General features: G+C 39.3%; 1 protein-coding gene across 2 annotated transcripts in view; it reads right to left on the reverse strand.

Annotated features, from left to right (window-relative positions):
* Positions 1-23,625, reverse strand: part of KIF13B (kinesin family member 13B) — a 203,584-nt gene extending 179,959 nt beyond the window's left edge. For both annotated transcript variants that reach the window (XM_047854895.1, XM_047854894.1), the window contains exons 1-2: positions 23,489-23,625; positions 7,439-7,532 (exon numbers count right to left, since the gene is read on the reverse strand). In XM_047854895.1, coding sequence (XP_047710851.1) covers positions 7,439-7,532; positions 23,489-23,543 — 149 coding nt within the window. In that variant the 5' untranslated portion in view covers positions 23,544-23,625. The remainder of the gene's footprint in view (positions 1-7,438; positions 7,533-23,488) is intronic.
* Between the last annotated feature and the right edge of the window lie 4,279 nt (positions 23,626-27,904).

A 27,904-nucleotide genomic window follows, 5' to 3' on the forward strand; every position in this document is an offset into this window, starting at 1 on the left:
ATATTAGTATTTCAATGGACTTTAGCCAGGGTTAGTAGGAAAGGCCTGTTTGGTGGGTAGATGAGGGAGGAATAAGGCAAAAGGCAGAAGATCAACCTCAGCCTAAGAAACTATTTTGCCCTATCATTGTGACAGGCTAACTAGCATTAACATTTATTACAGGATAAAATTTTACTAAGTTTTAAGAGTTTAAGTTTTAAGTTTTGGGTTTTTTTTTAAGTTTATTTATTTTGAGAGAGAGAGAGAGAGACACAGAGAAAGAATACCAAGCAGGCTCTGCGCTGTCAGCACAGAGCCCAATGCGGAACTCGAACCTACAAATCATGAGATTGTGACCTGAGTTGAAATTAAAATTTTCTTTTAATTTAGACCAAATAAGGCTTAAAGGTTTATTCAGTTATTTAAAAGGAGACTGTTCTTGGGAATGCAAGCTGGTGCAGCCACTCTGGAAAACAGTATGGAGGTTCCTCAAAAAATTAAAAATAGAACTACCCTACAACCCAGCAATTGCACTACTAGGTATTTATCCGAGGGATACAGGTGTGCTAGTTCGAAGGGACACATGCACCCCCATGTTTATAGCAGCACTATCGACAATAGCCAAAGCATGGAAAGAGCCCAAACGTCCATCAATGGATGAATAGATAAAGAAAATGTGGTGTATATATATATAATGGAGTATTACTCGGCAATCAAAAAGAATGAAATCTTGCCATTTGCAACTACGTGGATGGAACTGGAGGGTATTATGCTAAGTGAAATTAGTCAGTCAGAGAAAGACAAATATCATATGACTTCACTCATATGAGGACTTTAAGAGACAAAACAGATGAACATAAGGGAAGGGAAACAAAAATAATATAAAAACAGGGAGGGGGACAAAGCATAAGAGACTCAAATATGGAGAACAAACAGAGGGTTACTGGAGGGGGTGAGGGAGGGGGGATGGGCTAAACATGTAAGGGGCATTAAGGAATCTACTCCTAAAATCTCTGTTGCACTATATGCTAATTTGCATGTAAATTTAAAAAAATAAAAGTATGATGTTGAATAAATAAACAAACAAATAAATACATACATACATACATAAAAGGAGGCTGTTCTACACCATGGTATTATTTGCAACTTAAAGTGCTCCTAAATGCTAAGAATCAAACATTGAGAATTATAATTGTAAAAACGTACCAAAAATAGATAATGAATTGGTCATTAGCTCTAAAAGATGATCTGTGAACATGGTGCTTATGAAGATTTGAAAAACCCCCAGGACGAATCTAGAAAACTAAACTGATTCAGGGCAAAAAAGAAATTCCAAAAAAACAGTTAATTGTACTAGTAGTCCAAGCCGTGTGGCACCGCATGAGAAAATACATAGAGCAAATCTGTGAGTGTGTACCCAGTCCTCCATACACAAGAAAAAGATCGGTCTGGTGGATGCAAATGTATCAGTCTCTAGTGGGTTTTTTTGTTTTTGTTTTTTTAATATTTATTTTTTTTTTAATTTTTTCAACGTTTATTTATTTTTGGGACAGAGAGAGACAGAGCATGAACGGGGGAAGGGCAGAGAGAGAGGGAGACAAAGAATCAGAAACAGGCTCCAGGCTCCGAGCCATCAGCCCAGAGCCCGACGTGGGGCTCGAACTCACGGACCGCGAGATCGTGACCTGGCTGAAGTCGGACGCTTAACCGACTGCGCCACCCAGGCGCCCCAATATTTATTTTATTTTTGAGAGAGAGACACAGAGCATGAGCAGGGGAGGGGCAGAGAGAGAGGGAGACAGAATCTGAAGCAGGCTCCAGGCTCTGAGCTGTCAGCACAGAGCCTGACACGGGGCTCAAACTCACAAACCATGAGATCATGACCTGAGACAAAGTCAGACGCTTAACTGACTAAGCCACCCAGACGCCCCATAATCTCTAGTGTTTTGAGTATTGTAGAAATAGAAATACTTCGTCCGTAATCTTTTCCATATTTGATAAAATGTCCTTTTGTTCTTACCCTATGCTCACAAGCAATGTTTTGATCTGGTTTCCCAAATTAGTTGATACTAAGGAGAAGCTTGATGGCAGGGACTAATTATTTTATTCACTGTAAACATAAAATGAAGGGTCATAGCTTTCTAACAGATGGCATGTTAGTCCCTAAGTGCTCCATCAACTTTGGGCAAACTAGATAAAATTAAGTTTCTGACCTTGCACAGCTGAAATTTTTATAGAACTAGGTAATTTCTTGATAAGCATATATACTCTATTATTGAACTGAATATATTTTGTTTTAAAATTTTTTATTTCCTTTATGAAGTTATATTATATCTCACTGAATATACCATAAATACAGCCCATAATAATAACAGTAATATTTAAACTAATAGCTAACAGGGGCGCCTGGGTGGCCCAGTCAGTTAAGCGTCTGACTTCGGCTCAGGTCATGATCTTGCTGTTTGTGAGTTCGAGCCCCACATAGGGCTCTGTGCTGACAGCTCAGAGCCTAGAGCCCGCTTCAGATTCAGTGTCTCCCTCTCTGCTCCTCCCCTACTTGCACTCTGTCTCTGTCTCTCTCTCAAAAATAAACATTAAAAAAATTTTAATAAAGTAATAGCTAATATTTATATATGGTTTATTATATACCAGGCACTGCCATTTTACATATTTTAACTCGTTTAAATTGCCATAACAACCTACAAGCAGGTACTGATGTAATCTCTACTTTATAGGTGAATAAACAGAGGCAGAGGACAATTAAGTAACCTGCTCCATAACACACATGGTAAATGGTGAGGCTGAGATTTAATCCACTATTTCTGGCTCCAAAGTTGGCATTCTTAATCTCTTCTCTAGCTTTGTGTTATCAATTTTCTGAATTTTAAGCATCTTACTTTATAGAACAGTTTTGAAATTCCGTATCTAGCACAGCAAAAAATATTTCCCAAATCCCCATGATGAAGCTGTTATGTTGGAAACAGTTTACCCATTCAACCATAGCTTCTATTAGTTTTAATAAGCACAAACATCAAATCATACAACTGCCAGAAGTTAACACAAAATTAATCAGAAAAATATACAAATCATTACTTTAAAATGTATATATGTTCACTTTCAAAGTATACCAACTTGAGTTAAGTATACATATAAAATTAGTCATGATTTTACATTAATAAAATTGGATACTATTCTAAAAGCAAGGATTTTAGAGCTTTTAAAGAAAAAATATTAATTTGAGTCTTTCTGACTACTAAACTTAAGTCCTAAACTGACTACTTGAGCCTTAAACAGACTCAAATCACTTAACATGTTAACTTCAAATTCCTGGCTCTCTAGTTATAAATATGCTAGCATAACTTGTTGTTTTATGGATTAGCCATTCTACAAGCTAGACTGTAATTAACCACACATCACATAAAATAGCTTTTTATTTATGCTTTCCTTCCAATTACTCCTCAGATTTAATAAAGTCAACACATGTCACTAGACTGCTATATTCCAAAATTCTATTTTCTCTTTTTACCTTGATATTATATTAAAAGAAAAAGCATTTCTCCAGAAGCAATCTTTTTTTTTTTTTAAGTTTATTTCTTTATTCTGAGAGAGAGAGAAAGAGAGACAGCAGGGAAGGGGCAGAGAGAGAAGAGGCAGAGTCCCAACCAGTCCCCACGTTGTCGGTGCAGAGCCAGATGCAGGGCTCAATCTCGTGAACCGAGAGATCATGACCAGAGCCAAGATCAAGAGTCAAATGCTCAACCAGGCACCCAGAGACAATCTTTTGTTTTACTAGCAATGTTCTTGGTTGTTTTTTTTTCTTTAAGTTTATTTTCTTTTAGTTACCTCTACACTCAACATGGGGCTTGAACTCACAACCCTGAGCTCAAGAGTCACATGCTCTTCAGATTGAACCAGCTGGCATCCCAGCAATGTTCTTGTTTTTTCTCTGGGTGCCACTTAAAGGAGTGTATTCAACTTATGAAAATTATGAAGCCATGTATACTTCACTATATGTATATTACATATGTCAATAAAAAGCTGTTTTTTAATGGGTGTCTGGCTGGCTCAGAAGGAAGAACATGTATGCTTGATCTTGGAGTAGTGGGTTCGAGCCCTACGTTAGGTATAGAGATTACTTAAATAAATAAGCTTTTTTTAAAAAGCTGTTTTTTAAGTCTGTGCTTAACTTTCCTTCATCAAAAACCATTACATATCAACCTTACTGGCAGCTGTCATTTAAAAAAAAAAAAACTTTTTTTACAATGTTCTATAGCACTGAGTGATATTCGACTTGTATTTTCAGCACATGGAAAAAAAGAGCCATCCAAGATATTCTGTGAAACCAAGAAAAGCTACTTGATTCTTTCAGAAACCCCTAAGATTTAAAGATCTCAAAAGGAAAGAAAACATTTTTCAGCTTTTATATTGTCATGTTTTTCTCACAACAACTTTATCACGTAGATACTATTACACACTTGTGGGAGACGGTGTTTTCCAAAGACAGCCACAACAATACATATCCCAACCCAAAGGCTTTTCTCATGTGACACTGATGTTCCTCCATTAAAAGATTAGTCTATGTTCTCTCTCTCTCTCTCTCTCAAAAATAAATAAACATTAAAAAAAAAAAATTTAAAGGGCGCCTAGGTGACTCAGTTGGTTGAGGGTCCAACTTCAGCTCAGGTTATGACCTTGCAGTCTGTGAGTTTGAGTCTCACATTGGCCTTGTGCTGACAGCTCAGAGCCTGGAGCCTGCTGCGGATTCTGTGTCTTCCTCTTTCTCTGCCCCTCCCCCACTCGCATTCTGTCTCTCTCTCTCAAAAGTAAATAAACATTAAAAAAAAGATGAGTTTATGCCTCCTCTTCTGGAAACTGTTTAGATCTTTATATCAGCCTGAGTAAATAAGTGGGACAGAAGATACTGTGTGACTCCCAAGGTTAGGACATAAAAGCCAATACTATTTCCACCTGGCTTTCTCACTCTCTCAGGACACTTGCCACCAGATTGTGAGTAGGTATTCTGCCTACCACCCCAGCTACACTCAAGCCAATAGGCAGCATTAACCACCAGACCTGGGTGACTGGGCCTTTTCCAGATGATTCCCATACCCAGCTTTCAAGTCTTCCAGCTACACCCCAGACAGCATGGAGCAGAGACAAGCCCTCCCTGCTTTGTCCTGTCTGAATTCCTGACCTACAGGAAACCATAAGATAATAAATGATTATTGTTTCTTAAGCCACTAAGCTATTAAAAGTAACTGGTTATGCAGCAATAAGAAACTAAAACACTTTATAAATAAGGATCACAGGTGGGTAACCATCTACCAAATGGCAAAGCCAGAATTCGAATCCATGTCAGCCTATAGGTAAAGCCTATACTCTTCCTACCATAGGATATTGCCTCCATGTTTGTTCCGAGGTACCCACATTTTCAAATAAAGCAACAATCTCCAGATTGAGAATTCTAAGAGCAATAAACAGCCTCCAGTATTAATGACCTCAATTAATACTTAGGACAATAGGTCATTCAGTTAGCAAGCTCAAAATTCTAGCATTATTTTTGACACATCTATACCCTTCACACCCTAATAACATCCTATCTAATAGTACCCATATCCTAGTGATGCTTACAAAATCTATGTTGGGGTGCCTGGGTAGCTCAGTCCGTTAAGCATCCCACTCTTGATTTCAGCTCAGGTTATAATCTCACGGTTTGTGAGTTCAAACCCTGTATCCAGTTCTGTGCTGACAGTGTAGAGCCTGCTTGGGATTCTCTGTCTCCCTCTCTCTCTGCCCCTCTCCTGCTTGTACTCTCTCCCTCTCCCTCTCAAAACAAATAAATAAACTTAAAACAATTTTTCTACATCAATGACAATAAACCTGGACAATTACAGAACACTTTACAAAGTACTTTAACAATCACTAATTTGATCTTCAGAAAAGACTTCTATTAGATAGGTAAGGCATACGCCATACAGATGAGGCTCAAAAAAAGTAAAAAATAACTAGCTACTAATTTAGTAGCTACTTAATAGTTAAAAATATCATGGTTAAGTAGGGACTCAATTTAAGATTTTCTGACACTAAGTTCAGTGCTCTTTCAACTCAAAGAATCTGAAAGAACATTTATGGATCACTTCTCGGCCTTTTGGCTAAGATCAAGTGTGAAAGAACATTTATGCAATGCCTTCTGTGTATATTTCCACATACAACATTTTCTCTACAAATTTAAGTATCTACTTCATGCTAAGCACCATGGAAGGCACTGTTTAATTTATGTTCTTCACTCTGACTAAAGCTGATCTCTATGAAAAGCCAGTCTTTCCCCACTTGGAACCATTCTCTATATGACCAATTACCAACTTTTCCTAATCTACCTGCTTAAACACAGTGTTTAAAAACTGTCAAAGATGACATCTTACCCATAAAAATAAAGGTCAAATTTCCTTATCTTCTTTCAAGATCTTCTGTAATCTGATCATACCTTATTTTATTAAATTGACTTCCCTGCACTTGCTCAGAAAAACCAAATAAATCTCTTGCTTCTTCCCCAAATTCGCTTTCTTAACACTTTCTTGCTTTTTTGTTTATACTGTCATCCAAATCTGGAAGTGATTCATCTTCAACCCTTGACAGACAGTCCCTTCCCTCCAACACCTTACAATCCACCATTGAGCTACAAGTAACAATCTAAAACAATGTATAATAATCCAGTTAGGTAGTACACATTATAGTTTACAGGGATTTAGAGGGGAGGAATCACTGAGGGATGCAGCAATGCCTTCAGGAAGAAGTAACACTTGAAATGGGCTCTAACTGACAGACAGGATTCAAAGTGGCAGAAGTAAAAACAGCCCAAGCTGAAGAACAACCTAAAGGCCTTCTCTTCTACTCTACTTCTTCCCATTTACATCTTACTAATCCTTTAGCCAATATCATCTCCTTCAAGGCTTCCTCAGTTACTCTACCATCTTACCTAAAGTTCTCTTCTCTGAGCTTCTGGTACAACTGCTATCTACAACACTCAGTCTAACACGTAATCATTCCATATTATAGACCTTTCCTCTTTGACTTGACAGCTACATGTCTCTACATAGTCATTAGGCATTTGTTATCTGCTAAGCTGAACTCAACTCAGCAGCCATTGTTGCTTTCAGTCATTTAAAAATCCATGAACAGGGGCACCCGGGTGGTTCAGTTGGTTAAGTGTCTGACTTCAGCTCAGGTCATGATCTCGCCATTCATGGGTTTAAGCCCCACGTCAGGCTCTGTGCTGATGGCTCAAAGCCTGGAGATGGCTTCAAATTCTATGTCTCCCTCTCTTTCTAACCCTCCCCCACTCATGCTCTGTCTCTCTCTCTCTCTCTCTCTCTCTCTCTCTCTCTCAAGAATAAACACTAAAAATTGTTTTAAATAAATAATAAAAATCCATTTAACATAACACTGTTTCTTAACTTACCGGGCATCTCCTTTGGAAAGATTAGTATTTACAGGACTAAGAATAACCTTGTTTGCATCTACATCCACCACACATTTGGTATGCAAGTCAATTTCTGCAGATGAAAAAAGAAAAAAAAAACAGAGAAAATAGTCATTTTTAAAGTAGTTTATTTCAGAAAAAATCATTTGACAAAAATCCAACACTCTTTACACTCAACAAACTAGAAATAGAAGGGAACCTCTCAACCTGATAAGGGACATCTACAAAAGCCTGAAGTTAATACCGTATTTGATGGTGAAAGACTAACATCAGGAATAAGAAAAGGATATTCTATAACTGCAACTTCTGTTCAACATTGTTCTAGAAGTTCTGGTCAGGGCAGTTAGGCAAGATAAACAAAAAGGATCCAGATTGGAAAGAAAGAAGTGAAACTATCTCTACTTGTGATGATATGGTCTTATAGACAGAAAATCTTAAGGAATCAGGGGTGCCTGGGTACCTCAGTCAGTTGAGAAGAGGACTCTTGATTTTGGCTCAGGTCATGATCCCAGGGTCATGGGATGGAGCCCTGTGTTGGGCTCTTTGCTGAGCATGGAGCCTGCTTAAGATTCTCCCTCCCTCTCTCTCTCTCCCTTTACCCCCTCTTCCCACACGCACTCTCTCTCTCTCTAAATAAATTAATTAAATTAAAAAAAGAAAATCCTAAGGAACCCATTTTAAAACTATTAGAATAAACAAGTTTTGCAAAGTTGTAGGATACAAGATCAATACCGTATACAAAAAGCAGTTGTGTTTCTATACACCAGCAATTAAAAAAAAAAAAAACAGAAACAAGAAAACAATTTCATTTATAATGACATCAAAAAGATTTAAATACTTTTGAAAAGTATTAAAAGAATATAAAATAGAATGTAAAAGAATAAATTTAAAAGAAGTGCAAGACCGGGACACCTGGGAGGCTCAGTTGGTTGAGAGTCCAACTCTTGGTTTCAGCTTAGATTATGATCCCAGAGACATGGGATTGAGCCCCACATAGGGCTCTGAGCTGAGCATGGAGCCTGCTTAGGATTCTCTCTCTCTCCCTCCACCCCTCTCCCACACCTGCACTCTCTCTTTCTAAAAGAAAAAAAAAAGTGTAAGACTTGTACAATGAAAATTCCAAAACACTGTTGAAATTCAAGACTTAAATACATAGAAAATTATTTTACATTCATTAACTGAGAGACTTAATACTATTAAGATGACAATATATCCCAAACTGGTCTACAAAATTCAAGATAATCCCTATCAAAATCCCAGTTAGTTTGTTAGATTTTTTTTTTTAAACAAAAATTACCAAGGTAATCCTAAATCTATATAGAAATGCATACAACCAGGAATAGCCAAATACTCTTGAAAAAAAACAAAATAGAAAGACGACATTCACCAATGTCAAACTTAACTAGAAAGCTATAGTAATCAAGACAGTGCAGTGCTACTATAAGGACAGAAGGACAGACATGTAGATTAAGGGAATAGACAGTCCTGAAATAGACTTGTCATATTTATGGCCAACTGATTTTGACAAGACAATCCAGTGGGGAAACTACAGTCTTTCCAGCAAATGGTGGTGGGACAACTGGATATCCACACACACAAAAATGAACACCATACACAAAAACTAATTCCAACAGATCATAGAAATAAATATGTAAGAGCTAAAACTATAAAACTCATAAGAAAAAAAAAAACATGAGTAAATGCACATGATGTTGGGTTAGGTAATAGTTTCTTAGACACCAAAAGCACAAACACAAAAGAAGAAAACAGATAAACTGGACAGCATCAATATGAAAAACCTTTGTACTTCAATGTACGCCATCAAAAGAGTAAAAAGACAACCCACAGAATTGAACAAATATTTGTAAATTATATATCTAATAAGGGGCTTACATCAGAAAATATAAAGAACTCTTACAACTCAATAATAGACAAATAATCCAACTTTTAAATGGGCAATGATCTGAACAGATATCTCTCAAAAAAAGATACAAAAATGGCCAATAAGCAGAAAAGATACTCAACAGATTACACATTAGGAAATGTAAATCAGAAGTACAATGAGATACCACTTCACACCCACTAGCATAACTATAGTCAAAAAGATAGATAATAACAAGTGTTAATGAGGATGTGGAGAAAATGGAATCCTCATACATCACTGATGGGAATATAAAATGGTGCAGTTACTTTGGAAAACAGTCTGGCAGCTCCTCAAAAGGTTAAACACAGAGCTGGTCCCCAGTAATTCTACTCCTACATATATATTCAAGAGAAATGACAATCTAGGTCCACACAAAAGCTTGTGCATAAATGTTCATAACCCTAGTATTTGGCTATTCATAACAGCCAAAAAGTGGAACAAGCCAAATGTCCATTAACTAATAAATGGATAAATTTATTATATCCATAAAATGGAACATTATTTGGCAATTAAAAGGAATAAGGTACTGATACATACTACACGACATGAACAAAGCTTGTGTGAACTGAAAAAAGTCAGTTACAAAATACCACATGTTATATGATTCTACTCATTTGAAATGTCCAGAATAGGCAAACAAGACACAGAAAACAGACTAGTTATTCCTATGGCTGTGGAGTGACTGCTAATGGGTATGACAGGGTTTTTTTAAATTGAGGTATAATTGACATATAACATTGTATTAGTTCCAGGTATAAAACATGTAAAATGATTCCATATTTGTGTATACTGCAAAATGCTCACCACATAAGTCTAATTAACATCTGTCACCATATGCAATTACAAAAAAACTTTTTTCATTATGAGAATTCTTAAGATCTACTCTCTTAGCAACTTTCAAATATGCAATACAGTATCACTAACTATGGTAACCATGCTGTTACATGGGTATAGTTTTCTTCTGGGGTATGAAGATATATTACAATTGATTATGCTGATAACTGCACATAATACAAACCACTAAATTGGTTGAATTGTATATGTGAATTATATCTCAATAAAGCTATTTTTTTGTAAGTATAGGCCACGGCATGTTTATGTTCTCATATTTTTATATTTTTTTATATCTTTCTGACCCAAAGTATGAAACTATTTGTTTGTCTTATTGCCATTACCAAAAGATAAACCCTAAGGAAAGGAGCTGCACTGCCCTGGAGCTATTTTGTATTTCCCAAAGAACCTTGGCCAAATGTCAATGTCATCTCATTATAACTTAGAAGTATTTCCACTCCCAGGAAAGGTCATTTATTTTTTACATTTTAACTTACATAACTGAGACAAATTTAAAAAAAAAAAAAAAGCAAAACAAAAAATTCCCTCCCTGTACCTGACACAATTTTACTTATATTGGTTATTCTACATTTGTTCTCAAAAATGTATTCTAGAAGTATAAAAAAATTTAGCAGTCTTTCTTTTAGCCAACACATTTTTTTAGGCAAAGAAAACTGAAAGGAAAACTACAGAGTTAGGTGTGGAAGACTAATCCCAAAGCAGCAAGTGTTCCACTGTGGTCAACTGACACTAAAGTCTATAGGCCCAGAGCTCAAGAAAGTTTATAATCATCATACTTTGTTAACACCACTTCTTAATGGTGTCTGACCACATTGTATTGGCTGGCCCCTCACAGTCAAATCTGTATTATACACAAATGCATTATCAACCCTCCGGAAACTGTGCTGTGACTCAGAATCTACTGTCTCACCACCCACCACAAAATTAGTTATTAGTGTCTTGCAAGAGTGTTTGGTCTGAGCAAAGGAGCTGTGTGTATAGTTTTGCATGCAAAAGTACACATTAGAATGCATGCCTGAAAAACTGTAAATCCAATATTTTCTCACTAAGTGCTCTGCCATCATTTTAAATGATCTTGAATTGAGAAGGGATCCAAACATTTTCCTTCAACATTTGTATACTTTTTCCTTATTCTCTTCATAGCTCCTCCCTTCTCTGCCTCTTCTTCATGACTTCGGTAGATACAACTAATAATTTGGGAGCATTAATGACATCATGAAGGAACCAACGCCTGGAAAATCCTATATAATACACAGAATCACCTAATAACTAATATCCAACCTAAATTCATTCTGTCCTGAAGACTGCAACACTTAGAAATGTCCCTACATCGAACACTCATGAAAGGTGGCCTTTAAAATATTCACAACTATCTTTACTTCATTACTTCAGTTTTTTTTTTTTTTAATGTTTATTTATTTTTGAGAGAGACAGACAGAATGCAAACAGGGGAAGGGCAGAGAGAGGGAGACATAGAATCTGAAGCAGGCGCCAGGCTCCAAGCTATCAACACAGAGCCCAATGTGGGGCTCAAACTCACAAACCACGAGATCATGACCTGAGCCAAAGTTGGAAGCTCAACCGACTGAGCCACCCAGACACCCCTCATTAGCTCAGTTTTTAATCAAACAAAATTCCCACTCCAATTCTGTTGACTGATGAATAGATATTAAGACAAGGCTTTTCACAAGACTGTTTAGAATATGGGTGGAACATCTAGGACACACACACAAGCAAATAAAATCTGTGAGATCTGAAGAGAGTTTAAGGATCAGATATATGAAAAACATTTAATATAAAATGCTATAGCTAGAGTACCATCAAATGCTACTAGTTGGTTGAATTCAATTATATTGCAACAAGATTCTAAATATGATATGTTCTCCATTTAAGACTTCTTGATCTATACTGCTTAGAAAGTAAGTAGTAGTTAAATAACAGTAACAAATTTAGGCCCTAACTTTAATGTGAATTTTAAAAATTAAAAAAAAATTTTAAAACAACTACCAAAAATTCAAAAGATAAGCAGCTTCCTCTTAGTTTGGAGCAATACTTAGATTAAAAAGATAAGGACCTGGGGCACCTGGGTGGCTCAGTCAGTTAAGCGTCCGACTTTGGCTCAGGTCATGATCTCACGGTTTGTGAGTTTGAGCCCCGCGTCAGTCTCTGTGCTCCAGCTCGGAGCCTGGAGCCTGCCTGGATTCTGTGCCTCCCTCTCTCTCTGCCCCTCCCCCACTTGTGCTCTGTCTCTCTCTATCAAAAATAAATACAATGTAAAAAAAAAAAAATTGTTTTTTAAAGATAAGGACCTAACTTCTATGAGCTGCCTTTGCAAAAACTGCATTAAAGTATACCCATGTGCACAGCAGTAGTCACAATACCCAAAAGGTAGAAACAATCTAAGTGCCCATCAATGAATGAATGGAAAAACAAAATGTGGTGTAATTCAATGTAATATTACTCAACCTTAAAAAGTAATGAAATTCTGCTAAAACATGGATGAACCTTGAAGACATTATGCCAAATGAGATATACTGGTTGTAACAGCTCAAATACTATATGATTCCACTTATAAGAGGTACCTAGAGTAATCAAATTCATAGAGATAGGAAGTAAGATGGTAGATGCCAGGGGCTGGGCTTAAGAGTCAACAGAAGAGTTTCATGGATACAGAGTTTCAGTTTTAGAAGATAAAAACGTTCTAGGGGTGGATAGTGGTGATGGTTGCACAACAACTTAATGCCGCTAAACTTCACCCTTAAAAATGGTTTAAGATGGTAAATTTTGTTATATATACTTACCACAATAAAAAAAAAAAGGCACTAAATACTCACCACTATTATAATAAGTAACACATGGACAACAGTTTATACCTAGCAAAGTCTATAATAATGAGATTGGGATTTAATTAGTACTATGTCTGAAAACCAATAAAAAACCAGAATGATCTTATAGTTAAGTAATACTATAAGTTTATGTCATGACTAATTGAGTTTTATCATACTTAGAGCCATGAATGCTTTGATGTATCCATCAGTCCTTAAAAAAAGGAAATTTACTCCACTAACATTAAAGATCCCATAGTATTTCCCAAACAGGATCCTCTTCTAGGTCAAGTTCCTCAAGATGAATATTAAAATATTAACAGCTGACAATTCAGCTTACTCAGCCAGCAAATTAGTCACCCTGTACAAGTGAACAATCATTTGAAACAAGTCTTTCTTCAATGCATAAATCAACTATGGCTCGTTCCTCAATGACATCACAGTGAAAGACAGGCAGGATCTGGGATACTCCCTTTACATAACTCATGTTGCATCTGAGGAAATGTATCATTCTCAGTGTGAATAAAATAATTCTGACTTGCCCATTTATTAATCTGTTCTCTAATTCTCCAGAAAATTATTAATAATTTTCAAACCACATATACTACTCAGAAGTGTAAATGTACTTCCCTTTACCTACCAGTCACATTCCTAAAGAGCTTATTGTATCTTATCCTTAAATTCAATAGGCAATTGATTTTCAACAAGGGTGCCAAGAAAATCCAGTGGGGAAAGAACAGTCTTTTCAATAAGTGGTACTGGGACAACTGGATATCCATATGCAGAAGAATAAAATGGAACCTTTACTTCACATCACATTCAAAAATTAACTCCAAACAGACCAAAGACCTAAATACAAGGTCTAAAACTATAAAACTCTTAAAACATATAGACATAAATCCATGTGACCTTGAGTAAGGTAATGATTCCTTACATATGATATCAAAAGCACAAGCAACTAAAGAAAAAAAAAAAAAACAGATACATTGGACCATATCAAAATGAAAAAGTTTTATGCTTCAGGGGTGCATGGCTGACTCACTCGGTGGAGCATACAAGTCTTAATCTCGGGGTTGTGAGTTCAAGCCTCACATTGGGTGTAGAGATGACTTAAAATCTTAGAAAAAAAATGTGTGCTTCAAAAGACACCATTAATAAAATGAAAAGGCAACCCACAGAAATCAAGAAAATGTTTGCAAATCATTTATCTGATAAGGGACTGGTATCCAGAATATATAAAGAACTCCAACAGCTCAATAATAAAAAGACAACCCAATTTTTAAAACAATGATGATTTGAATAGAAATCTCTCCAAAGATATACAAATGACCAATAAACACATGAAAAGATGTTCAACATCATTAGATACTGGAGAAATGCAAATCAAAACCACAATGAGGTACTACTTCACACACACTAGGATAGTAATAATCAAAAAGATAAAACAAGTATTGGCAAGGAAGGACATGGAGAAAAACTTTCATACATGGTTGGTGGGAATGTAAAATGGTGCAGTCACTTTGGAAAACAATTTAGGAGTTCCTCAAAAGTCAGAATTACTATATGACCCAGCAATTCCGCTTCTATGTGCGTGTGTGTAGTATATATGTGTGTATGTACAAACATGTATGTATATATGTACATATATATATCATATATATACATACACACATACCCAAAAGAAGTAAAAATATACATCCACACAAAAAGTTATATACATAAACGTTCATAGCAGTATTCAAAACAGCTAAAAAAGTAGAAACAAGCCAAATGCCCATCAACTAATGAATAGGTAAACACATGCAGCATATCCATATCGTGTAATACTATTCTACTTTAAAAAAGAATGAGTACTGGGGCGCCTGGGTGGCTCAGTTGGTTGAACCTCTGACTTTGGCTCAGGTCATGATCTCATGGTGTGTGAGTTCGAGCCCCGCGTTGGGCTCTGTGCTGACACCTCAGAGCCTGGAGCCTTCTTCGGATTCTGTGTCTCCCTCTCTTTCTGACCCTCCCCTGTTCATGTTCTGCTCTCTCAGTCTCAAAAATAAATAAACATTAAAAAAAAAATTAAAAAAAAAAAAAGAATGAGTACTGACTCATGCTACAACAATGGATAAACCCTGAATACATTATGCCAAGTGAAAAAAGTCAGATACAGAAGTCCACATACTGCATGATTCCATTTACATGAAACGTTCAGAATAGGCAAATCCATAGAGACAAGAAGTAGAACAGTGGATGCCCCGGACAGGGGAGAGGGGTAGGTGTGTGCTGGAGGACAGAGGGTGTCAGGAGGGTGGACAGTGACTGCTAGTGGGGACAGAGTCTCTTTGGGATGATGAATATGTTCTGCCATTGGATAATGGTGATGGGTACACAACTCTGCAAAAACACTAGAACCACTGAATTGTACACTTTTGATGCGTCAATTATATCTCAAAAAAATTAGCAAGAATGACCCTACTGCCCCCAACAGATATAAAATATGGTTAGAGCCCTTTAATTAAATTTCTGAACATTGCTCTGAAGATCCCAGTCAAGCCAATCCTTCTTACTCTCAAATAACAACCTCACAATCCACCTCATCAAGAAAATTAAGGACTCCAGGGCTTTCCCATTATATAATTATCCTCTTCTTCCCATATTTCAAAAATTTCCCTCTCTTGGCTTTTTCTGTCTACCACAAGGCTCAAACATCTCTCAGACTCAAAGGGGAAAAAGGTCTGTTCCTAGGACACCTCCGGATGCCACTCTATCCTTCCCTTCTAAATGCAGTTTTTTGAGGGGTGCTTGAGTGGCTCAGTCAGTTGAGCATCTGACTCTTGATCTCAGCTCAGGTCTTGATCTCAGGGCCATGAGTTCAAGCCCCATATCGGGCATGAAGCCTACTTAAAAAAAAAGAATTTCATAAATGGAGTTTCTTGAAAGAATATTCATGTATAATCACTTCCACCATATTGGCAACCCACTTACATCTCAGCCCACTACCAACACACCAACACTAATTTATTCATTCAGTCAAAATTATTCTTCTGAAAATTACCACTGACCACCATATTGCCTAGTCCACTGAACACAATTCATACATGCCATTATCATACATGCCATTCCTGTGATCTCCTACTGACCATTCATCCTTTGACACATTTTCTCTCTGGGTTCCATATTACTTTTACCTGCTTCTACTTATGTCTCTCCTCTTGGCCTCTATGACCTCCTCCTTTGCACACACCTTAATTTGGTATTCTATCTTATACCTACAGTAATGACCCCCAAATCTACACACATCTCTAGTTCCTTAGGTTCAGACTCCTATGCAATAACCTCTGGATCCACCCACTGCACTGCAGACACCTAAGAGTTTCTTCCACCTATGTACAATATCTTATTCATAGTCGTAGGTGCAGTAGGCACCACTGACTAAATATTGTTGAATGCCCAAGAACAGAACTCATCATTTCCTACACCTCCACCCTAAAACCAGCTTCTCCTATACTTCTGATGTCAGTTAATGACCCCAACATTTGTTCACTTAGTCATATAAATCATCTAAAACAGAAGCTTTACAGTCTTCCTGCATTTCCTAACTTTCAGTTGCTCTAATGCCATCTTGACATGCTCCTGCTGGTGGTATGAGCTAAGCCATAAATGCTCTTTACCCAGCACCTCTGTCAAGAATCGGTCTGCAGTCAGCAACTTTGAGGGACAAGTTTGTCCTTCAGGACAGAGAGCAGGCTTGCTTACCACTTAAAACAATGGATTCCCCAAGCCCTGTGTTCCTCAGATGCAGCGCAAACCAATTGCTTGCACGGCATCCATTTGGACACTCCACATCACCCCTGTGGGATTGGCCAGTGAGGGGAGCAACTCACAATGGCTGCTCTGCCATGAAGTCTTCTGACCCAGAAGTCCTATGTCTTCTCCTAGCATCCATGAAACAGTAACTAGCTAACTTATTAGCTTATGAGCAAGGTAAAAACACATAGATTAATTCCAACAACTTGTGTTATGTACCCCACCTACGATGCATGCCTCCCTGCCCACTGTCTTCAACTCAACCCTTACCATTCTCAAGTCCCATCCCCATTTCTTTCATTTGTAATGCACTAGCATCACTGTGTACATATGTTCTTGTAATTGACTCACCTGTGCATGCATCTCTTATTACAAACAAGACAGGGAGTCCCTTTGGTCAAAGATCATGACTTATGCTTCTCGTATATCCTGCACATCTTTGAAAATTACATAAACTCAAAAATGCAAGGTCCCTTTAAAGATCACCACATCCAATATAGCAGTAAAAGCACAGGTTTCAATGGGAAAGTAGGTGAAACTCAGGCTCCAAAATACTGGTCTTGTAATCCTGGGGAAATTTACTTATCCCTGTCTGAGATTTTGTTAAATGGTAATTCTATAAACTACCTTTCAAAGTTTTGTTTAAAGAATAACATATACAAAGTACTGAACTCTGTAGCTAACAAACAGCTCTTAAAAAGGAGTAGCTATTATTCTTTTCTTCAATCAACGCATACTGAATGGGCTAATACCATCTTTTAAAGATATCTACAGCAGGGGTACCTGGGTGGCTCAGTCAGTTGAGTGTCTGACTTTGGCTCAGGTCATGATCTCATGGTTCATGAGTTCAAGCCCCACATCTGACTCACTACTGTCAGCATGGAACCTGCTTCAGATCCTCTGTCCCTCCCCACCTTGTGCTCTCAATCAAAAATAAATTTAAAAAAATAATAAAGGTATCTCTATCACCCAAAAGCTCAAGCCCAGTACCAATTAAGTCATGGGTTTGTGTCCTAGAGATCAATTAGTTTCACATACTTCCCCATAAATTACACTGCTCATCTTTGCCAAGTTTTTTTTTTTAACATGTTCTGTTGAACACAAGGGAAACCTGATCAGCAAGCCAAGAGATCAATCAATAATAATCCATTTCCACTCAATAAACATCTCCATTCATCTGCTTAATGAATAGTTTTGTCAGTAGTATCCTCCATCTTCAGACCTTAAGGACTGGAAAAGTTGGACATTAGTCATTGTTTTATGGAGGTGAGGGGGTAAAAGTAAATGCCAACTCAAACAAGTTTTTATTTTATTTTATCATGTAAACTTGTACTTTCTTCTCCAAAAGCCTGTGGCCCTGTATGTATAAATCCCAATTTCAGTCACTGAGTAGACAGCAGAAACAAAACAATGTTGTAAGAGTTGTGTGTCTCATTCTCCATTAGCATATCAAGCAGATGCTAGAAAACAAGGATCTTCTGTTTTAGAAAGTATGTCAGAAATTTCCATCCACAGCCGTCCTCAACTCCAGTATCAGTCATCTCCCTGAGCCCACCAATGTCCTGAGGGTCAAAACCACCTTCCTGTATCAGAATCTCCTTGCTACCCTGCCCCTTCATTTCCTAAGGATCACGTGTGTCTTCCCAGACTGTCAGCATGTTCTCTAAGCTTCCTACTTCCTCAGTTTCACCTTGTAGTTTCACCTTGTCTTCTGAGTCATGACTGCTTACCTAAGTTTTGACCAGCCTCCTTACTCTTCCTATTCACGTGGCTTCATTTTCACAACCCGCTCTTAAATGTTGCCCAGCTGTGCCCTGAATCAGGCATCTACCCAGGCTTTTGATCCTGCTCTGAGACCTGGCAGTCTTCCTTTTCCATGCTGTGTCCGAGATCCATGCGAAGTTCTACAGAGCTAAAGAGAGCACATGGACTAGCCACCCTAACCCGGACTTCTGGGCCGAGCCAGCACTAAGGGCTCCCTGCAATTCCACCCTACCTTTCTAATCTCATCCTTCTGGCAGGCTTATCTGTCTCTGCCGCCTAAACTTGCCTGGTTCATTCCTGTTTCTGTGCCTTTGCTCTCAGGCCACACTTCCTCCTCAAAGACCCAACGCTCTCTCCTCCCCTCCTACCACGCACCCATTCCGATCATAAGCTTCCTCCCTCTAAGTCTAACCAAGGTTCTCCCTCCCCAGAGAAGCCTTCCCTGATCACCAGGCTTCCAGGGACCTTTCACTCCTCTGAATTCCAGTATTGCCAGATCACTCACCTGGCAATCTGTGATAGGTGCTTGTTTACCTTTTAATCTTATCTTTTCACGGGACGGCCATTACCTCATGAGCGTGAACCATGAAGCACGTTTTAAAAAACTGAATATTACAATACTAGTCAACACTAAGAGTTTTTAGGATGTTAAGATTCTCCCAACAAGAATAAGCAATCTCATTTTTTCATGTTTCTTTCTAGCCCTTGTCCATCCCTGTTTACATTTTTATACAGTAATAAAATTAACAGCAAATTCAACCTTACAGTTACACATTCTGTTTTACATTCTGGTTTTTCTGCTAACATAGAAAAGTCTTCCTTGTTAAATGATGTCCATTGTCATCATTCTTAATAGATACATAACAATTTTTCCACTGAGATACTAGACTATGATTTCCTTAAGCACTGACTTCTATCAGTACATTCTTCTTTGTGTCTTTGAGCCTTTCACTGAATTAAGTACTATAAAGTGCAAAGTAAACCCTTGAGAAATACCTGTTGAAATAAATTTATTATCCATGTTTCCTAACAACTGAAATAACCCATTTCACTACTCTTCTCTCTAGCTAAACATCTAATGTAATTTTTGGTTTCACTACCTTAGACCAGATAGATAGCAAAGGTATTTTCCAAACACTTTTGGTGTAAATTTATTTATTTTGGTAATTGATTTTACACATATTTAAATATGGGAAACCTCTTACAAAAAGGCAGTAAGATTCCATACTATCTAATATAAGCTAGACATCTGGCAGGCATTCAGTAAATACTAAATATTTTTTAAACCATCTGAAGTCATAAAACATCAAATTCCTGAATAGGAGAGTGTCACTGATCTACCTAGTGCCATCAATTATGCTTGTAAACCTTTCGGTTCATTTAATAATTATACTGGTTAATAATGTATGAATGGGTGTTCCTTACAGTGGAAGAACACAACCAGAGTTACGTGGTGAGTTGTCCATGTCTGAAAAAGAACATGAAAAACCAAACAGTATCTGCAAATAGAACTTCAAGATAGCATGACAAAACAGGTTTACAGCTTTTCTTCAGCTCGTTTGAGTTCATATTTCAGATGAAGAAAAGCAAAACAGAAGTTGCAATGTTAAAACTAGGTAAAATTACATATAATTTTTTATATTGGGTATATTTACATATACCCAAACCCACGTATAATTTAGCAAAAAAAAGACTGAAACACTCTTACTTCCATGATAAATGTTAAATAATAAGCCAACTAACTACCTTAACACCTTAGCAGATACTGAACCACATGAAGATCTTAATGGTACGTTAGAAGCTTCCTGCAAATTTCAATTTTCCTCAAAAAGTAGCCGATGAGTCCAAACATCAGAAACTACACAGTAAAACGTCCTTGTAACCCATTCTCATCTCAATCTTATTTGTGAGGAGTGATATCTGAGGTTGCTTCCTGAACTAATATGCTATGAGAGAAACAGTTATGACTAAAAGTTTACTATTTGTCATAATCATATACTACTACTTAATACACTAATTTTCACAGAAGTAATGATTAGACAAAGTAATATGATTCTTCTCAAAATTCCTGGAAAGGAATATAGTTCCATTGTAGTCTTTTTAAACAAATTCTAGATAGCAGTTTAAAAATCACTGGCTTTAGGGGTGCCTGGCTGCCTCAGTCGGTGGAGCATGCAACTCTTGATGTTGGGGTTGTGAGTTCGAGCCCCAAGCTGGGAGTGGGATTACTTAAAAATGAAATGTTAAAAAAAAAAAAAAATCACCGGCTTCACAATAATACACTGAATTCCATAACTTCTAGATTTATGTAAATGACTACTTCATGACAAAACAGAAATAGAACCAATCTTAATTATCTGTGGTAATTACAGAAAAAAGAAGTCCATATGCATTCAGGAAATAACAAGGCTAGGTAAGAGATGGCACTAAATGAATGGGGAAGCAGTTACCAAAATAATGCACTTCTATTTACGGAGTAATGAATCTATGTATAAACCTTAATTTTAAATCTTTTTTTGGGGGGGGGGGGCAGGTTTGTTTGTTTTTAGAGATAGCACAAGCAGGGGTAGAGGGAGTGAGAAAGAATCCCAAGCAGGCTCCACACCCAGCGTGGAGCCCCATATGGGGCTCGATCCCATGACCACGAGATCATAACCTAAGCTGAAATCAAGAATCAGACACTCAACCCACTGAGACACCCAGGCACCCCAAACCTTAATTTTAAAATGAGTTCAACCAAAGGAACAGCTAATATCCATTCCACAGTGAAAATTTGTATTCTATGTGTCCCTGGGCACTCTGATACAATTATTATAATCTAATTAATGACAATTTATATAGTACCTTCCCTCAAAAACTGAAATTCATGGGGTGCCTGGGTGGCTCAGTCAGTTAAGCATCTGACTTGATTTAGGCTCAGGTAATGATCTCACAGTTCTCTGAGATCAAGCCCCATGTCAGGCTCTGCACTCGCAGCATGGAGCCTGCTTGGGATTCTCTCCTCTCTCTCTGCCTCTCCCCTGCTCTCCCTCCTTCTCTCTCACTTAAAATAAATAAATAAACTTAAAAAAAATAACTGCTGCTTCAAATTCTGTTCCCCTCTTGTTCCCTGCCCCTCCCCCACTCATGCTCTGTCTCTCTCTCTCTCAAAAATAAATTTAAAAAAACATTTAAAAAATGTTTAAAAACTGAAATTCATGTGGGGAGGGGACGAGGGTAGGATTCTAATGATCTGAGATAGGTCTTTTGTGATGATTAGCTACATCTTTTTAGCACTGACATTTCCAAGTTTTTTGTGAAAAGGAAATTTTAAGAATGTGCTGAAATCATCCTTTCAGAATCAAGTTCCAGATAAAGTTGTGTTTTATATGGCCTGCTTTTTCATTTTTTTTAAATCATTGTAATGGTAATAAACTTGAATAAAGATGCCTGAGCACCTAAGAACAAAAGCTTCTGAAAACTTTCAGAGTTCATCTAAGACCCTTTGATTTTGTCAAAGGAAAGACTGAAGACCCAAAATGTGCACTAGTTTAAGTTCTTAGGGGAAGGAGAAAAAAACAAAAAACAAAACTCTCCCAGGTCACATGACAGCCTTACACTGACCTAGCAACGCCAAAAGAAAGATCTTTTGGGAAGATCTGACTCCTAGGGAAGACATAAACCAACTTGGAAAAGAAGGACAAACCAACAAAACAGACCGTCAACTAGCTGATACGTATATCTCAATATATACAAAAGACAGCAGAGAAAAGGAAAATTGGAAAACTCGTGATTTCTACAGACTTAACACTTGAATATGAACACAGAAGCTGCAAAAAGAGTCTTATCAATTGAAAAGTCATCTCCTGGGATTATAACAGTGATCTCAATAACATAGCCTTGTACAGAAAGTGTTTTCAAATATATTATCTCATTTAAAGTTCCTTGCTCAGTCACGCTGCTGCTTAAGCATTAAAGCCAAGACCCAGCCCACCTCCTCGCGGTACTCTTCACTCCATTCGACAGTCTAAAGAGGATTTAAAATGTACTCGGTTTATCTGCTTTCTCTACCCTCCCTGCAGAATTGAGAGAATGTCTGAAAGATACAATTTCACAAGAATCTTGGCACTTAAACTATTTATTGTTGAGAGATGACGAATATGACTTCAAGCAAAAACAAAACTATCTCAACAGTCAAAAAAGCGGGGGATGGAAGGGCATCTCTTCTCACTTCAAAGTTTTTACAATTCTTTATGACCGCCCAGTTAAACGTATAGAATGAAAAATGAAGACGAGGAATTTTTGCACTTGAGTGCTTTCTCAAGAGTAAACCAAATTCCCTGCCATTTTTTTCCTGCCGCGGACCACAAAAGTGCAGGGTTGAGGTGACTGGGCCGGAGACGTGGGGCCTCGGGGTGCCTGGTCGTCCCGGCCAGGGTGGAGGGGTGAAGACCGAGGGGTGGGGGCCACTCTGACAGCTGGCAAGGAAAACGCAGGGGACGCGTCGGTGCACGGGCGAAGAGTAGCGGCGGGGGAAGGAAGAAACGAGCCCGGGGCGAAGGACCAGAGCGCCCACCCGCAAGGGCAGGAGAGGCGTGAGGGCGAAAGGGCGCCGGGGCGGGGCGGGCGCGCCGGCGGAAGGGGCAGCGGACCGGGACGTGGGGCCCGCCGCGTCCCGGACGCGGTGCGGGCGAGGGGAGGGGCGTCCCCGCGCAGGACGGGCGGGCGCGGGGAGACAAGGATTCGGGGTGCGCCGGCCGCCCTCTCGCTTGGTCGCGGACTGCAGGGGCGGGGCCGGCCGGACCCCACACGGCGGCCGCGGGTGAGGGAAGGGCGCGCCAGGCACCTGCCGCCTCCACCGTGGCGGCCCCGGGCGGGCTCGGCTCTCACCTCTCCGGTTCATGGGCCGGATCCGCACAGCCACTTTCACTTTGGAATCCCCCATCCTGCTGCTGCCGAGACTCTCCCTCGGCTTCCGTCTGCCTCGGCCACCGGGCAACTCTTCGGGGCTGGCCGGGCGGGAGGGGGCTGCGGGAGGGAGGGGCGGGGAGGGGGCGGAGCCGGGGCGGGGCGGGGCAGGTCGCCGAGCTCTCGGCGCTCCCTCGTTGCATGACGGGACTTGTAGTCCCTGAAGGCAGTCGTGGGCAGTGGGCAGGACAGCGGCGGAGGGGCTCGGGTGGGGCAGGAGACATTAGACGCATTTCGCTCTCTGGCACGTGTAAATGCTCCTCTGTTTCTACATCATTCTACTCTCACAGCTAGTACTGAAACATACGCCGTCGGTAGGCTGATACCATACCTGAAAATAGTTGAATAGATGACATTGGAGACCCTGAGAGCGATTTCTTCAGACTTATTTCCCGCTAACCTTAAAGTTTGATCCCCGCCTCAACTTCCTCTGCCTGGATTGCACTCCCGGCCTTGTTTGCTGAAATCTTCCTTCAAGACAAGGCAAAAGTTAACCTCTTCAGGATGTCTTCATAGATCCGCAGGTTAACCATATACAACCTCGCCCTCTGAGCCCCTACCAATCTATTCCAGTCTTGACCTTGGGCTCTGGAACCAATCCGAATTCAAATCCTGCACCAACACTTTCCAGCGGTGTGACCACGGACAAGTGATTTGATATTTAGCGCTTGTCTTTTCATGATTAAAATGGAGACATTAATGCCTACTTCATAGGATTGTTGCAAGGCTTAAATGAGTTAATACGAATAAGTTCTTTTAAAACTCCCTGGCACATAACAAGTGATCAATAAAAGTAAGTCATTATTATCTTTGCTTTGTTATAGCACTTATGCTGCGATTATTTGTTCTCCTGCCATATATTTTTTAAACCATATCTTATGTGTGTAGTTTAGCAGGTAGTAGAGACCCAGTAAACATTTATTGCGTGAATGAGTGAATGAATGAATGCATGAAGCCGCGCTAAAATTAGCTTGTTATTAAACCCAAGCAGAGACTACTAACTGGTGGCCTACTGGCCAGATCTGACCTGTAAATATGTTCCATTTGCACCAACAGTACTGTCATGAAAATTAGGAGACTTGTCTGTGCAATTCTGGGCCTGTGCAATTACATCCTGAGAATAATGGATTAGAACTAGGTGGCAGTGGCCACTTTTATGAGAGGCAAGTTTCTCCCTTTCACCATTGCCTACTTCCACTCGGCTTTACCACTCATGTGCCTGGATCCTGTAGGTTTGTGATGCCTACTTGGATATGTTTTAATGATAGTACAAAACTCAGAACTATTTTACAGGTGAATAAATACAGAAAGCCAGCATGACTTGCCCTTTTACCAACCATCCTGTCGTTGACCTGTCAAAAAGGTTAAAAGCGCCTTTAAGCGGAATGTAATTCTTGTACCACATATAGATGAACATTGAAGACATTATGCTCATTGAAATAAGCCAGACACCACACACAAAAACACTGTGTGGTTTCATGTATATGAGATACCTAGAAAAATGAAATTCATAGAGACAGAAAGCAGAATGGTGGTTGCAGGGGGCTGGAGGAAAGCAGGAATGGTAGTGTGTTTTGTTTTGTTTTGTTTAATGTTTGAGAGAGAGAGAGAGAGAGAGAGAGAGAGAGAGAGAGAAATGGAGCTCGAGCAGTGGAGGGGAGAGAGAGAGGGAGGCACAGAATCCAAAGCAGGCTCCAGGCTCTGTGCTGTGAGCTGTCAGCACAGAGCCTGACACGGGGCTCAAACTCATGAGTTGTGAGATCATGACCTGAGCTGAAGTTGGACGCTTAACTGATTGAGCCACCCAGTGCCCCAGTGAGTTAGTGTTTAATGGAGTACAGAGTTTCTGTTTCGAAAGATGAAAAAAGTTCTGGAGAAGGATAGTGATGATTGTTGACAACAATAGGGATATACTTAATGCCACTGTACACTTAAAAGTGGTTTAAATGAGGGGCGCCTGGGTGGCTCAGTCGGTTGAGCATCCGACTTTGGCTCAGGTCATGATCTCGCGGTCTGTGAGTTCGAGCCCCGCGTCAGGCTCTGTGCTGACCGCTCAGAGCCTGGAGCCTGCTTCCGATTCTGTGTCTCCCTCTCTCTCTGCCCCTCCCCCGTTCATGCTCTGTCTCTCTCTGTCTCAAAAATAAATAAACGTTAAAAAAAAATTTTTTTTAAGGCATGTTGTGATGATAGCTTGAATCTAGCATTGTAAACCGAGGTCAGACAGGCAGAAAAAGAGAAGGCTGCACAGTTTCTGTGGGAACCTTGTGTTTGAATTTATGCTCAAATTTCAGAAGAAAGCCCCTAAGGAGGTGAAGTGGGGGTGGGGCAGAAATTAATAGGGAAGAGGTGAGGACTTTCTCTAAAGTTCCAAAATCATTTAAATTGTCGGGGAAATGTTTGATTGGAAGAAAATGATAGTAGCTTCCCAAGGAACTGTAGAGAAAACCCCTGTGGGCCATTCTCTGTTCTGACTTCTATTCACACCAACTTCTCTCTTTTAACTTCTGCAATATAGATGAGGAGAGAGGATTCTTAGAGAAGAGAGCCCAAGACCAGAAGTGCCTTTATCTTCCCATGGAAAGTCTTCCTGAGGTAGACCAGAGAGAAAGGACTGAGATACAGGTTACAACCTGCAGCCCAGGAGCTTGGGGGCTTTAACATCAGGCGAACCTGGAAAGCTGCCTAGTCACTATGCGGGGGGTGTGGGCTCAGGCTCCAACAGGAGACAGGAAAAGTCAGGTCTCTCTCTTAACTACTCAGAGGAATGAGGGAAGAAAAAAGAACTTGGTAAATAAAGCACTCCCTTGGACCTTTGTTTTGTAAAGCAAGGATTTAAGAAGCCAACCAATATTTATTGGGTACCTACTAGATTCAAGGTCTGTTTAAGGTTGATTTTGAGCTGTGTTGATAAGTTTCTTATTTTTTGCCCTGACGTTTTGCAAATTTACTCATTCTAAACCTGATTTCTGGTTTACTTTTTGTTACTTTGATCCACTCATTCAGCAGTTTCTGGTGACGCCTGCGTCGACTGAGGAATACATTTTGCCTTCTCTTTATAAGATCATCACTTACAGAATAATACTAGCTAACATACTCTGAATGCTCACTATGTGCCAGATACTGTCATAAACATTTTACACGAATTAATTCACTTACCACTCACTAACTCTGTGAAGTACTTACTGTTATTATCCCTGCATTACAGATGGGGAAACCAAGGACCTGAGCAAATCACCAAAGGAGCCGCGGTGCTCCTACTGTTCAGACCTCCCATCCACAGTCTTCCCGGATGGGAGGTGTCTACATGCAGATTGCTCAGCCCCTTGGAACCTGAGATTTATTTTTCACCATTCTACTTTCCAAAAATCGTTTCTAAAACTCCATTATTGTAAAAAAGTGGGAACTGTGTACTAAGTTCTGTTTTTGCCTTTAAAAAGGAAGGAATGAGCTAATGGCTCGATCAGGCAAAACATTTCTTTCCAGCATAAATCAGGATTCACCTGTGTGTCTTAGCTGTGCCAGAGCTTAGTTTTCCCAATTAGAATTGTCTCTTCCAGTCTCCTCAGCTATACTGTGAGCACAAGGAGGGTGTCTTTTTCAAGTCTCTTTGTCTCCGACACTCACTACAATGCCTGGAACTGAGTAGGCAGGCACTTAATACATTTAGGGGAATGAAGATACTAGCAACACAGCATCACAATTGACCTCAGACAGATTGATTAGATGACTTGCCTCAGATCACACAGTTAGTAAGCGGCTGGGCTGGAGGACAAACACAAATTGGTCTGATTCCAGAAATCTAGGCTGTTTTCACAAAGAAGCCATCCCCATGGGTCCTTTCATGTATTTTTCATGCTTTTCTACCTTGTGAATCCTTGGTGGGAGACTCGGCCTCCATAATAGCAGTCATCATGTCATAGCTGTTATTTATGGAATGCTTCTGTGCCAGGCATTGTGCTCAGCACTCCCCATATATGATCTCATTTAGTTTTCACAACTATCCCATGAAGTGGGTGCTATGATTATAGCCTTTGACAGATGGACAACTGAGACTTAATAAGGCAAGTTAACTCACACAGTAGCCTGAGTAAGAAGTTCCTGAATGCAAATCCTGGGTGTCCCTTGTCTAGACTGCCAAACCATTACCAGTACCCCACCCTGTCTCTTCATGTAGTACCTGATGCTCAGCTGGTCTTTCAGTGTTTACTGACACTCCTCATCAACCACCCACTAACAGGACCACACCTGGATCTTGCCATGACCTAAGACTGCTCCACCTATGAAATTCAATAACTCTCATCCATAACCTCAACTTCATCCAAACTCCCTCACCCTCCT

This window comes from Prionailurus viverrinus, chromosome B1 (genome assembly GCF_022837055.1).
Source record: "Prionailurus viverrinus isolate Anna chromosome B1, UM_Priviv_1.0, whole genome shotgun sequence".
Classification (NCBI taxonomy): Eukaryota; Metazoa; Chordata; class Mammalia; order Carnivora; family Felidae; genus Prionailurus; species Prionailurus viverrinus.